Source organism: Gouania willdenowi, chromosome 6, assembly GCF_900634775.1.
Source record: "Gouania willdenowi chromosome 6, fGouWil2.1, whole genome shotgun sequence".
In the NCBI taxonomy this organism is placed as follows: Eukaryota; Metazoa; Chordata; class Actinopteri; order Blenniiformes; family Gobiesocidae; genus Gouania; species Gouania willdenowi.
Window position 1 is genome coordinate 51,704,104 of NC_041049.1, and position 13,503 is coordinate 51,717,606.

Sequence of the window (13,503 nt, forward strand, 5' to 3'; positions counted from 1 at the left end):
TCTATAGTTTTTATCATGTATGATCATCTCCCTCCTGATGTGGGACCATGAGAATGATCCTCATTTCTATCATCATTTTGTGTGTTTTCTGTGTCAATGTGTGTGTTTATGGTTTCATTTTGTGTATTTTGTTTTTGTGTGTAGTTGATATTATTTAAATTATCCATCTCAGTCTGTTTCTTATGTAATTTTGAATGTCTCTCTATTATGTTTGTGTAATATGTATGTGTCTGTTGTCGTTTTGTGTGTTGCTAGTAAGTATTTTAATCTCAAAGTGTGTGTTTTTGGTGTCATTTTGCAGATTTTGTTGTTGGTTGTCTGTTCTTTTTATTGTTCAGTATATTTTTCTCTTATTTTGCGTTTTTATTATTGTTTTGTGAATTGCTGGTAATATTTAGTCGTATTATCATTTTGAACTAAAGAAATAAACATTATAAAACCCCATATTTTTTATGCTTTCGTTTGTTAATTTTCCTTCTCTCTCTCTCTTAAGTAACCCCTGTAGTGCGGCGTTCCATCGCGTATCATTTGGGGTACACGTACCCCAATTTGAGAAACTCTGGTATACTGTATACAATAGAGTGAGTGAGTGTGTATCAGGGTTATTGTACTTCTTGAAATTTAATTTGTTTTGTTTTTTAATTTTGTTTTTCAGAATTTACCTTTTTTTTTTCCAGTTTAAGTTAGTTTAACAAGTAATTAAATGAAGTGAAAAATGAATATACATAATTTAAGACATATTCAAGATGTGAAAAAATAAACTTTAAGACCTAGTTTACAAAATATGGACATGTTCAAGATTTGAAATCATCAAATGTAGTTTGTTTCTAGTTTGTTCATGTTTCTTTGCCTTCTCTGAAAAGTGTTTTAAATGGGTCCTACCTATCTTTATCCATTTAATTTTTCTTTCTTCATTTTCCCACGGCTTCACCTGTCAAAGCCACTTCATGGCGGACCCCTGCACAGTCGCAGAGTCTCTGGTCGCAGGTAAACTGCGCCCAGAGACTCTCCATTGACTCGTATTGAAGAGGCGTTACCTTGAATGCAAAACTTTGAACGAGAGTGGACGGTAAAGATTAGTGCACCCTAAACAGGAAACACGTCATCACCAATCAGACACAGATGAACAAAACAACTTCACAAATCATCATTATTATCTATATAATTTTTATTCTGATTATCTAAATACAGATATACATTTGTTTTGTAGTATTTTTAATTCATTATCCATTTTTATTATCTTTTATGTCTCGCTCAAACAAACGTGGTAAGTGGTGGGGCGGCGCCCTAGCGCCCTTTATTGGCCAGCCGCCACTGGTGCCGTGGCACACCGTTTGTGAACCAAACGTACTGTATGTAAGTGTGTAGATTTTGATACTATTAGTTGTCATATAATGTAACGTGTAATTGTTTTTTAAAAACTGCACAGATACTCCTCTCCAACATTAGTTTGATAAACATTTTAAATGTTCTGGTCAGATGTCTCATAGACACTAAGATGACATGGTGGTAGTAAAAAATAAAAAAAATAAATAAAAAGTGGAATTTTAACAGTGTTCGTTCACAAGCTTTAAACATTTTAAATGATCTTTTTGCTTACAGATGTTGTCAGTTGTATTTGTCCACTATCTTAGCCTCAAAATAGCCATGATAATTCCCATTACTCCAGTTACTAGAAAAAAGGACATCCCACCTCTGTTTTTCTGGTTCTTTCTTTTCTTTTTTTTTTTTTTTTTTTTTAAACATTGTTATTCTTACAATGAGCGCAAATTTGAAATAGCAGAGTTTCTACCCAGAAGTCATGCTATAGTCATCTTATTAAATATTTTAAAACAATTTAGATCATAAGATACATTTGAATCATTTGCACATTTACTGTATAAAAACCATCCAAATTCATCCATATTGGGACATTATTATCTGTCATTGTCAATTGGCAGTCAACAGTGAATTAGTGCATGTGTACCTAACCTACTTTACAATCCAATCACATTTCAAGTTTGAAGCTAGAATAAAATCAACATTTAACCTGTGGTATTTCATTAAATTAATCTGCAAAATATGTCTGTGAAGTACAGTAAAGTGCATTTTGTGCTGTTTCTGGGTTTGATGTGTTTTTAAATGCTGTAATTGTGCTGCGATCAGTTCTGTGAGTGTGTGAAGCTGGAAGAGTATCAGCAGTCATTTGATACATCAATAAAGGCTTTTTTTTTTTTCCAAAGAAGGTAATCCCCTTCATCAGAGCTGGAGAGAACCCCCAGGAATGCTCACTGAGAGCTACTGCTCTCCTTTATTCTGCCTGCCTCTGACTGACAGCTACAGGTCGATGTGGGCAACCAGCTGAAGTTTCTCATGCAGCACAAAACAACAACATCCCTCCATCCAGACATGATCATTATACTGCTGGGGCTTCAGTCAGTCTGAAAACACATCAATCATTGGGATCAGCAAAGCTATAGAGCATTAAACTGGTTACCATGCACTGCTGTAATGGTAACACAACACATGTCTTATTGAAGTTATGCTCAGTCAAACATATTTAATGTTGCAGGCAAACATATTCATTCATCTCAGACGCAGCCCAGATGAGCATCTGTATTCAGCTTCTCCTCCCAAATCACTGACTTTTATTTTCCAGTGTCACTCAGTTCTATTTCAGGCCAGGAAAAGAAATACAGTGCAGCCTACACTAGAAAAATGAAAATAGTTAGACCAACTTAATTCAGTTGGTAACACCTAAAGCAGTTACGTTCTTTGAATTTAACTTAACTAGTACAGTGCCCGTCAGAAGTATGCATTCTTGTCGGAGCATAAGGGGTATAATTACATATTTTCATATCTTTCTGTTGTGTTTTTGTGCATTTTTTGTATAGTTATTATTTTTGTTGCCATTGTTGTGTGATTCAGGCGCTCAATACCGCGCTCTTACCGAGGCAGCCGTAATTATAAAATTAATGTTTTGACCGTTTTGACTGTTTTGCTTCACCAAATTACTCCAAAATAACAAATGCACACACTTGGGGTATTTGGAACCCGTCGACTAAGTTTCAGGTCGAACTCATACCGCGTCGGGGAGATATTTGCTCCACACACACACAGACGTTTCTGTCTTTTATAGATAGATACATTAGATTGCCACAGTGGATTTTAATTGATATTGACTTCATATTTCAAACTAATGTTTTTGCAACAGTCCAATTTAAAACTTTTAGTTTTTCCGACTAAATAATTTGTATAACTAAAAAGTACAATTCTGCTCTTTTCAAACCTGATACTATCTTCTAGTTTCCTTTCCCTCTGCATATCTCAAGAGCAGTTAGGTTAAAGTCTAAGTGTAGATTCTAAAACTAATATTTTCTGCTGAATACATACCAGTATATGATTAGGTATGAAATAATGCAGTTTATTATTCCTTGTCCAACTTTTCACATTTTAGTCAAAGTATTTAAATTTGACATTTTCAGTTGTAAAATGTCAGAGTTACTGCTCTTTATGGGTTGAACACCGGCTATTGCATTTGAACTTTGCTATTGGCTGAGATTAGATCAGTGACATCACTATTGTGACCTTAATTAAAGCCATCTACAAGGGAATGTCCTGCTGTGTTGCTCATGAGGGTGAAATTATCTAAATCTTTTGAAGTTAGAACTGGAGTACAACAAGGACGCCTTTCCTTTTCCTATTGGTAATGAGATCACTAACCAAGAAGAGTAACACAACGGGATTCAATGGATGCCATTGGAAACGCTACATGACCTGCAGATGACCTAGCCCTTTTTTTCACATGTTCATCACCAGATGCAAGAGAAAACAACCAAGTTAGAAGAAACATCAGATAAGATAGGTCTGGAGATCAACAAGAAGAAGACAAAGGTGCTTAGAATCAATGCCACAAGTGAGGTACCTGTAGTAGTTGAAGAAAAAACAACTGGAGGATCTGGATGAGTTTACATACCTTGGAAGTGTTGTGAACAGCCTCAGAAGTAATGATAATGATGTCCTAGCAAGGATAAGGAAGGCAAGAGCAGCATATCTCATGTTAAAGAATATCTGGGTGTTGTGGCGGTTTTGGATGAATGAGATGGAGTCAAGTGTTAGGGTTGCTGTTAGATGCAGACATAGGGTTTTTTTGGTCAAAGTGTTTTGGGGGAACAGAGGCTTTCATTGTGTGTGTCCAAATGAATCTGAATGGTCTCAGTGTTTTGTATATTGCTGATAGTGGTAGTCATAACAATGACAGAGCCTCCTAATAGAGACCTTGGTGAATGCTATCAGTACAGATAAGAGGAAGCGGGGATGGATAGGACACACTCACCAGAAGCCTGCAAACAACATCACACAACAGGCTCTTATCTGGAACCCACAGAGGAAAAGGAGAAGAGGAATAGGTAGAGAAGGGATCTAGATCTAGGAATCTAGCGAGGATCCGGGATTAGGATTGAGCTGGTCTGAATGTGGAAGGAGAGCCTGGAGTCGGATATGTTTATAGGAAACTCGTTGATGGCCTATGCCCAGCAGGGGCTGACAGGTTTAAAGGTCCCATATCATGCTATTTTTCACCCATCTCCATTTGTTCTCAGAACCCCAAAAACATAGTATTTGAGGTTCATTTTCCCAAACTCGCCTGTTTTCCAGAGTTTTAGCCTCTGAAAAGTCACTTTCTGAGCAACTCTACACAAACAGGCTGATTTCCGGCCTACATATGCATATTCATGAGTGGGCGTGTCTATAGACGGTCACTGACTTCCTTCTTCGCCAGAGGATGGCCCGCCCTCCTCCCTACCACTCCGTAGCCGAGCTCATGCTGCTTTATAAACACGAGACAGAGCGTGGGGGCGGGGCATTCACTTGTACATACATAGACTGTAGAAAATACATACCTAGCACTGTGCAAAGAACGCTGAAATGCTCACCATTGTGGGCGTGTCTGTTTACATGTCAATCACTGCAGAGAGCTTCCTGGAGGCGTGGCTTCTCCAGCTCAGTGCCGTGTCAAATTTGTCATCAAAGTGGGAACACGTCATCAAACTGGAGCGACGTATTTGGGCTCACCCTGCAGTAAGAAAGGAGCAAAACACCTTCTAACTAACTTTTATGAAAAGATGATTTAGCTCAAAATGGGCTCTTTAAGTAAGTGGTAGATGTCACTAACCGTCATTGTTGGCCCCACCTCATAATGAAGATGCGAGGAGGGATTAGGTTTCCTCCTCTCACGGTCCTCAGTGAGCATTGATTGACAGCTCCATGTGGAACTGTGCAGCACTATGGAGGCGGGGCTGCTGTGACTGAGCGTGTCTTAACTACTCTAGGACCAACGCCCTTAATCAAGGTATTTTTTTAAACTTCCCCCCAGATCAGCAAAAATATGGGGGTGAACAGCAAGATTTGGACAGTTCTAACCAGAAATCAACCTTACGACATGGATGATTCCATTACATTTTGGAGGAAATGAGGATCGATAACGTGATTCGGATCAGTTTCAAAAATGTAAAAGATCCCTATCTCTCATTGGCGAAATTTCATAAATTCGTATTCTTTATGAAATTTGACTCCGTTACGTTGGGTTGATTCCTTAAAGAGTAACTAAACCCAAAACCTTATTTTTTTTTGGTATGAAGTCCTGTTGTTAACTGATTCTTGTCCAAATCTTGACATTTTAGTCAAAGTATTTTATTGTAAAAATGTGATAGTGACTGTCCTAATGCTCTTAGCTGAGAATGGTGGTTTGTGAAGTTATGGTGGCTTCTTATGTCACAAACCACCACCGTTGGCTTCACCCCTTCTATAAAAACTATCACCTGTGGACTCTACAATCTATGGTGAGTAGGTTGGATTGAGAGAATTATGAATAGAGAGTTATAGTGATTGAGTAGCTAGTTAGCATAGCATAGAGATTGTTCTTTGGAGATTTTATAGTATAGACTGGGTGTGTCTTGACTGCTCCTTACTTTGCAAAAGGGCTGTAACAATTAGACCAGTATTCCGCTTCAAACCTGATATTATGGTTTAAATAAAATAACTTTTTGTTGTAATATTTTTTTTTAATATTGTGAGAAAAACTAGAGAGCGCGTAGACGTCATGACATCAGATGTACATCAACATGAGAAAGTTAATTGATGCAGGTTCACTGAAATGAGAATAGCAGGTTGTGTTCTGCCTTCACTGGAGCAGAAATCTGAATGAAACTCACTCACAAATACAATTTTTACAGAGCAAGACAATATTTTCCTTTCATTTCTTTCTCCCGCTGCTAGTGTTTGCTTAAGTTTTGGAGCTGAACTTCTTTGGAGCTTTCACAAAGGCCACGGCTCTCCAAGCAGCTGCTGCAGCTCAATCATGTCTGCATTCCTCTGCTGCAGCACAATCTGCACGTCAGCCTCTAAAACCCATCTGATTAAATGTGCCATTTTTAAACTGTAAAACTGTGCAGCTCTCACAAGTTGGCATCGATTTGAAATTTCACAGTGGAAAACAAATGAGAAATGCATTCAAGGTGCTCGTAACACGTAGGAGCTATTTTTATTTGGTTCCACCTCCATCCGTGAGGCTGATGGAGAATGTGAGCAGAGCGAAACTGAGGACAAAGTCCGTCTTTGTGGAGATGTTTTCATGTTATGCTCAGAGGGGCGTGTTTTCTGTAGTGGAGGAATTAGTGAGTGTTTGAGGTTTATGTAGAGTGAAACCTCCACTGTGCAGGATGTAATTGGTTGCCTTTTTCACATGATGTTGGCATCATCACATGTTTTCCACCCAGCTGGGAAACACCGAGTGAAAGCAGTGGGAATCCTCCTAATAAATGACCACAGCTAAAAATATATCACTTCTAAAACTCTTTGAGCCATTTTTCAAGACTGACGTTTCCTAATAAATGAAGGGAAGCTATAATAATGACTGCCATTGTTTGTTTTTTTTGGAACATCTTCAGTAAACGTGGTTGATGGACACATGATAAGCTGATAAGCCAACAGCTTGTGAACACCAGTGACAGAAATCTCAGCTTTTAGTGAGAGGAAAGACTTGAGATGAACAACAGACGTTTGAAAATCACAGTGAGATGGTGTGACCATGGAAATTAAAAACAGCAGAAGGTTTTAGGTAAAAAAAATTAGCAATGACGAGCTGTAAGTAGGGTATGGATGATGGAAATCACAGGAAAGATGGGATTGACTGTATGAAGGGTCATTTACGTCTGTTTTGAAAATCTGAAAAAGGTAAGGGTGTGGAAATGAAAGTTTGCCTTTGAGTCTGATGACAACCATATGAAATATTCCACCAATGAGCAAAAGAGAGAGAGGGGTAGAAAGAGAGAGTGAGGGATCCATAGATGGGAGGGGAGATAAAGCCCAGCTCTGAAAACACATGAGTGTTAGAAAATAGTGTTGGTGAGGGAAAACAGTCTGTGGTGGGATGTTGTTTGACGTTTCAACACCTTGAAGAGAAAAGACAGACGTGCAGTTCAGGGACAAAGCAGAACAAGACCCTCTGACTGCCCTCAGGTAAACACACGGCTGTGCTTTTGTGGGTGATCGGACCACCATGCTTCCCAGAAGGATGGTCATCGTTGGACTTCTCTGCTGCTGCATCAGGACAGGTGTCACAAGAACCCGGAGTAAAGGTAGGAATGCAACAGAAACTAAAAAAGAGAGCAGGTGAGGGCATGGGAACCCTAAGTTATGATGTGAAACTTTATTATTATTATTATTATTATTATTATTATTATTATTATTATTATTATTATTATTATTATTATTATTATTATTATGTCTACCTAATTTGTAATATTTGTATTTGATTGCATTTATTTTAATATTTTTTTAAAATAATTTTTATTTATTTTAATTTCATTTTTTCCATTTTTTTATGTATTATATTAAAATATATGTACATTTCATCATTACTTATGATTGTAGAGGGGGAGAGGGAGGGATATGAGGGAAAAAATGCATGTGTTTTTGTTTATTATTATTATTATTATTATTAATATTATTCTGTCTGTATATAACAACTGTAAAATAAAAATAAAATAAAAAAACAGGGGTAAAAAAAGAAACTAAAGAGTGAATTTATCACCTGATCTCAGATATATACGTATACGTAGCTGAAGAAAAATGTTCTTTAATGATGCAAGAACTCGAGAACCATTGTTCATTTTCACAACTAATTTGAATTTAGATTTATTAATAGTCTTTTGACTAAAATGCAAATTAGTTTTCGTCCAAATTTAGTCATCAGGACAATTTCAGTTATAGTCTTGTTTCAGTCAACTATATGACATTAACCTGTGATGGGATAGTATCGATGTTTGTAACATGAGTCATCTTACATCAGTAAACACAATTCGCTCACTTCCTATTGGTTCTATACTTCCTATTAACGGCTTGTCCCGCCTTCCACACAAAATGTAGTTTTGATCGGACACCTCCCAATAAAGAAACTTAGTTCTGATTATAATTTGTCCCATGTGAACATTATAGTTTTGTTTCTTTAGTTCTTCTAAATTAAGAAAAATGTGAATATATTTTAATATACACAACTGGTCAAAAGTTTTAGAACACCCTAATTTTTATCTATTTATTGCAATTCAAGTCGTGCAAGTCAGAATGATACAAATAGGCCGTTTTCAGGGAACATGAAGTGGATTAACAATGTAAAGCTGTTCTGCAGCAATGAAGGTTGAATCAGCCTTGAAAGCTGGTGCTATTAATTCCTACTGGTGTTCCAACTTTTTTTGACTGAATGTCACGAGTGTGTTCAGCTGATATATCTGCCAAAAGTGGCTACTTTGATGAGTCAAAAGTTTAAAATACATTTTGGTCTATAAATTGATTCCATGATTTATTTTTCAACTCAAATTGCCTATTTGTTTTATGCTTTCATTTCAGAGTGCAATGGCACAATAAACTGAATAATTTTCAGTAAAAAACTGGAAAAAGTGTGGTGTTCTAAAACTTTTGACCGGTAATGTCCTTTTCATTCACATATTGTCCCATTGGTTGTTTTATTTCATCAGAAACTGTTAGCACAGAATGTTCTTTTGTTAAAATCTAAATCTGTTTAATATTTTATTTTCTACGTCCCATTTTCCAGTAAGCGAACCCATTAAGCTACATATTTTCAAAATGTTTTAGCAATCTTTCTATTGAATGATTATAGAGTGTCAGACCTGTTTCTGTTACTGTGAAATAACCATGGAACTAAACATAACAACCCTGGATCAACCTGTCACTGTGAATGTTCATGGACATAATATTTTCATTTAAATGTTCACCTGCACTACTCATCAATGCACTACTGCACTATTATCTTATTACTATTATTGTATTTTTATTTTATTTCGTTATTATTACTATTATTGTTATTATTACTATTATTATTACTATCTTGTTATTTTATTTAGTTTGCACATATTAGTCTAACTACTCTTATATTTATGTTTATACTTCTTTTTTTTAATTTATTTTGCTTTATTCTAGTTGATTGTTATTAATTAATGTTACACTATCTGAGAGAGCACAGGTCACCAAGACAAATTCCTCGTGTGTATTCATTCACTCTAGGTCAAGAAAGTTGATTCTGATTCTGATTCTGATGAATACACGTTTGTTAATCACAGTGCGCACAAATGCTTTGATTTTTGGAGATGTGTGTGTGCAGGCATGTCTTTATATAATTAAATAGTAAAACGTGTATTATTTTTTATTATCATCCTCTCGAAATTGTGTGTCTTTAAGAAATCCTAAATGAAAACTGCTAAACTGGCTGCCCGTGCAAATAGAGGTTTCTTCACCTGTTACATTTGATTTATGAAGATTGCCGTGATAACGTGAAAAAGTGGTGAAGATTGCCTAAATCTGAATTAGGGGCTTACAAGCGCTCATGTGTTAAAGCATTGTGTAAGAGGCAAAAAAAAAAGCAAACAAATATGAATGTAACAGTGAAAAACGCAATATTAAAAAAAACAAAAGAACAAACATCTCATAAGAAATTAGTATTTTTGCTTGTTCTATTCTACAAATGTTGACCCGAACAAAACAACAAAAATCTCTTCCTCCACCAATAACTGCAGCCATCTGTGAGTAAAGCTGTGAAAGTAAAAAAGCCACTGCTGTTCATTCTATTTTTGCTTGGTGAATCACATTGTGTCCTAAATTGACCTATTTGCTTTTCGTCCTAATAATAATTGGCCCTTTTTTACCAGACTAAATAGATTGTATAATCCTCATTGTGCGAGTAGATGAGTAGATCAACGCAGCATGTGTTTGTTAGTCCGCGTTGTTTTTGTTTAGCGTACATCTATACTTTTATTAAATCAGGCTCTTTGTTCAAACAAAGCTAAAACTATTGCTTTAGTTGTTTATTTTGTTATTTAGCTGTTACTAATGCTTAACTATACTTGACATTGCTTTGTTGACATGAGACAGAAGTTCACCACATGAACTGTTCATTATGAACACCATGCAACAAATTAGAGTCATTGGAGCTGCAATATAGATTTAGAACAATGGTTGACTTTTAACTGTTTGCCAGTTTGAAATAATCCCATCAAAGAAAAAGAATGATTAAATTACATCGCTTTACAAATCTTTCTGAAGTATTAAATCTTTATTAAGTGTATCGTTTCTTGCATATCAAGTCATCTTAAAGTCATGTTTTGATTCTAAGCATTGTTAACTTGAGGATTTATTGGGTTCCACATCCTGATTTAAATTATTTCAGTATTTTATTTGCTAAAAATGAAAACTGCTTTGTTTTTGTCCTGCATGACATAAGGAAGCAAAGTTAACTGGAGGGATTGATGAGGGTCCACATCTTGTTTGAAATGACCGGGTTACAGAATGCTGTAAAACGCAGAGGATAATACCAAAACCATACTCTGCATGTCAAAATCATCTGGAATGTGTTGGAAAAGCCATGTGTTACTCTGTCTTTGATTCCTCTGTTGACTTTGAAGTTTGGGATCATCTGTTAGTTCTTAGATAGCAGACATAAATTCTTAACATGGTCACCGTAGTTCAGCTCCAGTTTCACAGACAAACCCTGAGTCGAACCTGAAATATAATCAACGCCTTCATCAAGCTTCAGTTCATGACCTCGGCTCCGAGTCTCTGGAAAAGCCTTCCGCTGAATGTCAAAATGGCCCAGTCCATTCATGTTTTCAAGTCATTGTTGAAAACCCATCTTTTTGCTTTGGCCTTCAACACAAGCTGAGCAGATCCCATGCATTTTATTAATATTGTTTTATGTTGTATATTTTGTGACTGTTTTTACATTGTACTTTTTAATGTTTGCTGTACAGCACTTTGGGCAGTGGTAGCTGTTTTTAAATGTGCTATATAAATAAAGTTGACATTGACCTCGGAAAAAGTTGATTGTTTGCTTGTCATGGTGATCGATCCGCAAGACCTTATACTAACGTACTACACACTACACACTCAATCAGTATATACTGTCAACTATATACTATTACTATGATTAGGAGAATTAGGATGATGACCATTTTCACTGAAATATACTTCCAAGTTTCCCAAGATGCATTTTGAACCTACGACAAAAAACCTGAATCACACTGAGGCTAAATATCTCTGTTGATTCTCCACCTTTGAAATTTCAGAAAACATTTTAAGTGAGAAAGTGACCAAGTAGAATATCAACATGTGCGCATTTGATCCAGAAAACTCTCGGAAACACATTTCATGACGTCATTGCAGAAGAAGAGATGCTTTTGTTTTGAAATGGGTATGTTTGATTTTTAGCTTGAAGCCGGTCCCTGGACGATTTTACATTCAGCTCGCAATGCATCATGGGTGGCTGAGTATGACTGGTGTGCCCACGGTGGATTCTTCAAAAATGTCCCAATATAGTATACATCCGGGTATTTCTCAGTTACTCAATCTTTACATATTATTTAATGTGAACGCACTACGTACTCATTTTGATGTCAGACTTAGTAAGAGTCAAACACATGTCAAACACAGCCCTTAGGCTATGAAGCAACAGAGTTCAGCATCATCTAAACCGAAAAAGCAAGACTCTTGCTATCAAGTACTGTAGTGCAATACTGTGTTTGTCTTTTCTTGCTAGACTTATTCCCAGCTGCAAAACGGATAAAACGAGGACTGACAAGTGCAACGGCCAAGCCCATCTTCCACAGCACTTTCAGTGACGTTCATCTATTATTTGAGGTGAGTAAACAAATAAAAAAAACATGAAACCGTTTAACCTTTGCAGGGTTTAAACTCTAAACCTCACCAATCGTATTACCCTTTTCTTTCCTTGTTCATTTAGATCCTAATGGCTGGTATACATTTTGAAACCCGGTGGGGAATTCTCCGTCAAGACGCTGAACTAGCTTCTCTCCGAAAGACAAGGAACCTGGACCTCATATGTGAGGAGATCATTCCCAAGAAGATCACAGACATCTTCAGGCTCATATCAAACATCTCAAACCTTCCTGGTCATCTGCATCAGGATGACTTTGAGCGCACCCTTTTGACTTTGGTATTCACCATTCAACAGATTGTCAGTTCTACAGATGAGCACCAAAGAGATGCATGGGCCAAGTCTTTTGTTCAGTTATATAAAGCCATCAAGAAGGACCTGATAGAAACAAACTGAGTAAACAGTTTAGCTGGTGTGTGGTTCCAAGCTAAAATTTATTAAGAACAATTTAAAAACAGAAGGACTTTTGGAGTTGTTGCAGTAGAACTCTTTTTGTAGTACTGACAGAAAACTGTATGTGTTGTGAACAAGTCCAGTGTTTGACATTATAATCAGTAGGGAAAAAAAAGAAAACAACAAAAACACACTTCAGACTGAGGGTACCGACAAATAGACATTGTCATGTTCTGAGGATGAAGATTTGTGTAAGAGAAAAACATGACGTATATATACAAAAAGTTTTATCAAAGAAAGTCAAGAAAAGGAGACAGTAAGATAAACACTAGTTGTTACACTGGAACAGACATGGGCAACAGGTGAACCACAAAATGACTCCAAAACTACACAAAAGAAAAAGAAGAATACATAAAATGACTCACAACAGACTAAACAATGACAAAAATACACATAATGACGACAGAAAAACAGAATATACAACACAAAATACAGAAAAATACATAGAATGACTCCAAAAAGACAGAATCATCAACAAAACACACAAAATGACAGAAAAATACAGAAAACTATAACAAAAGTGCACAAAATGACAAAAAAAAAATACAGGAAACAACACAAGGATTCACATAATGATTCCAAAAACAGACAAAATGACTCAAACACACAGAAAATACACAAAAGGTCAGTACAAAAAAGTACAAAAGTACAGAAAAATATGGGAAAAACAACAAAATACATGAGTTCAAAAACATACAAGACAACTAAAACACAAAATAAAACCAAAAACACACAAGACAACAAAAATACACAAAACGATTCCAAAAACATCACGACATCACAAAGATGTACAAAATGACAAGAAAAATACAAAAACAACACCAACTCAC

At 36.2% G+C, this 13,503-nt stretch overlaps 1 protein-coding gene across 1 annotated transcript; it reads left to right on the top strand.

The window, feature by feature from the left end:
- The first annotated feature begins 7,326 nt into the window (after positions 1 to 7,326).
- On the top strand, positions 7,327 to 13,009 carry LOC114465579 (protein FAM180A). Its single transcript, XM_028450680.1, has 3 exons — positions 7,327 to 7,616; positions 12,083 to 12,183; positions 12,287 to 13,009. Exons 1-3 carry the CDS (start codon positions 7,538 to 7,540, stop codon positions 12,614 to 12,616), a joined length of 510 nt encoding a protein of 169 aa, XP_028306481.1. The 5' UTR covers positions 7,327 to 7,537; the 3' UTR covers positions 12,617 to 13,009.
- The last annotated feature ends 494 nt before the right edge of the window (positions 13,010 to 13,503 follow it).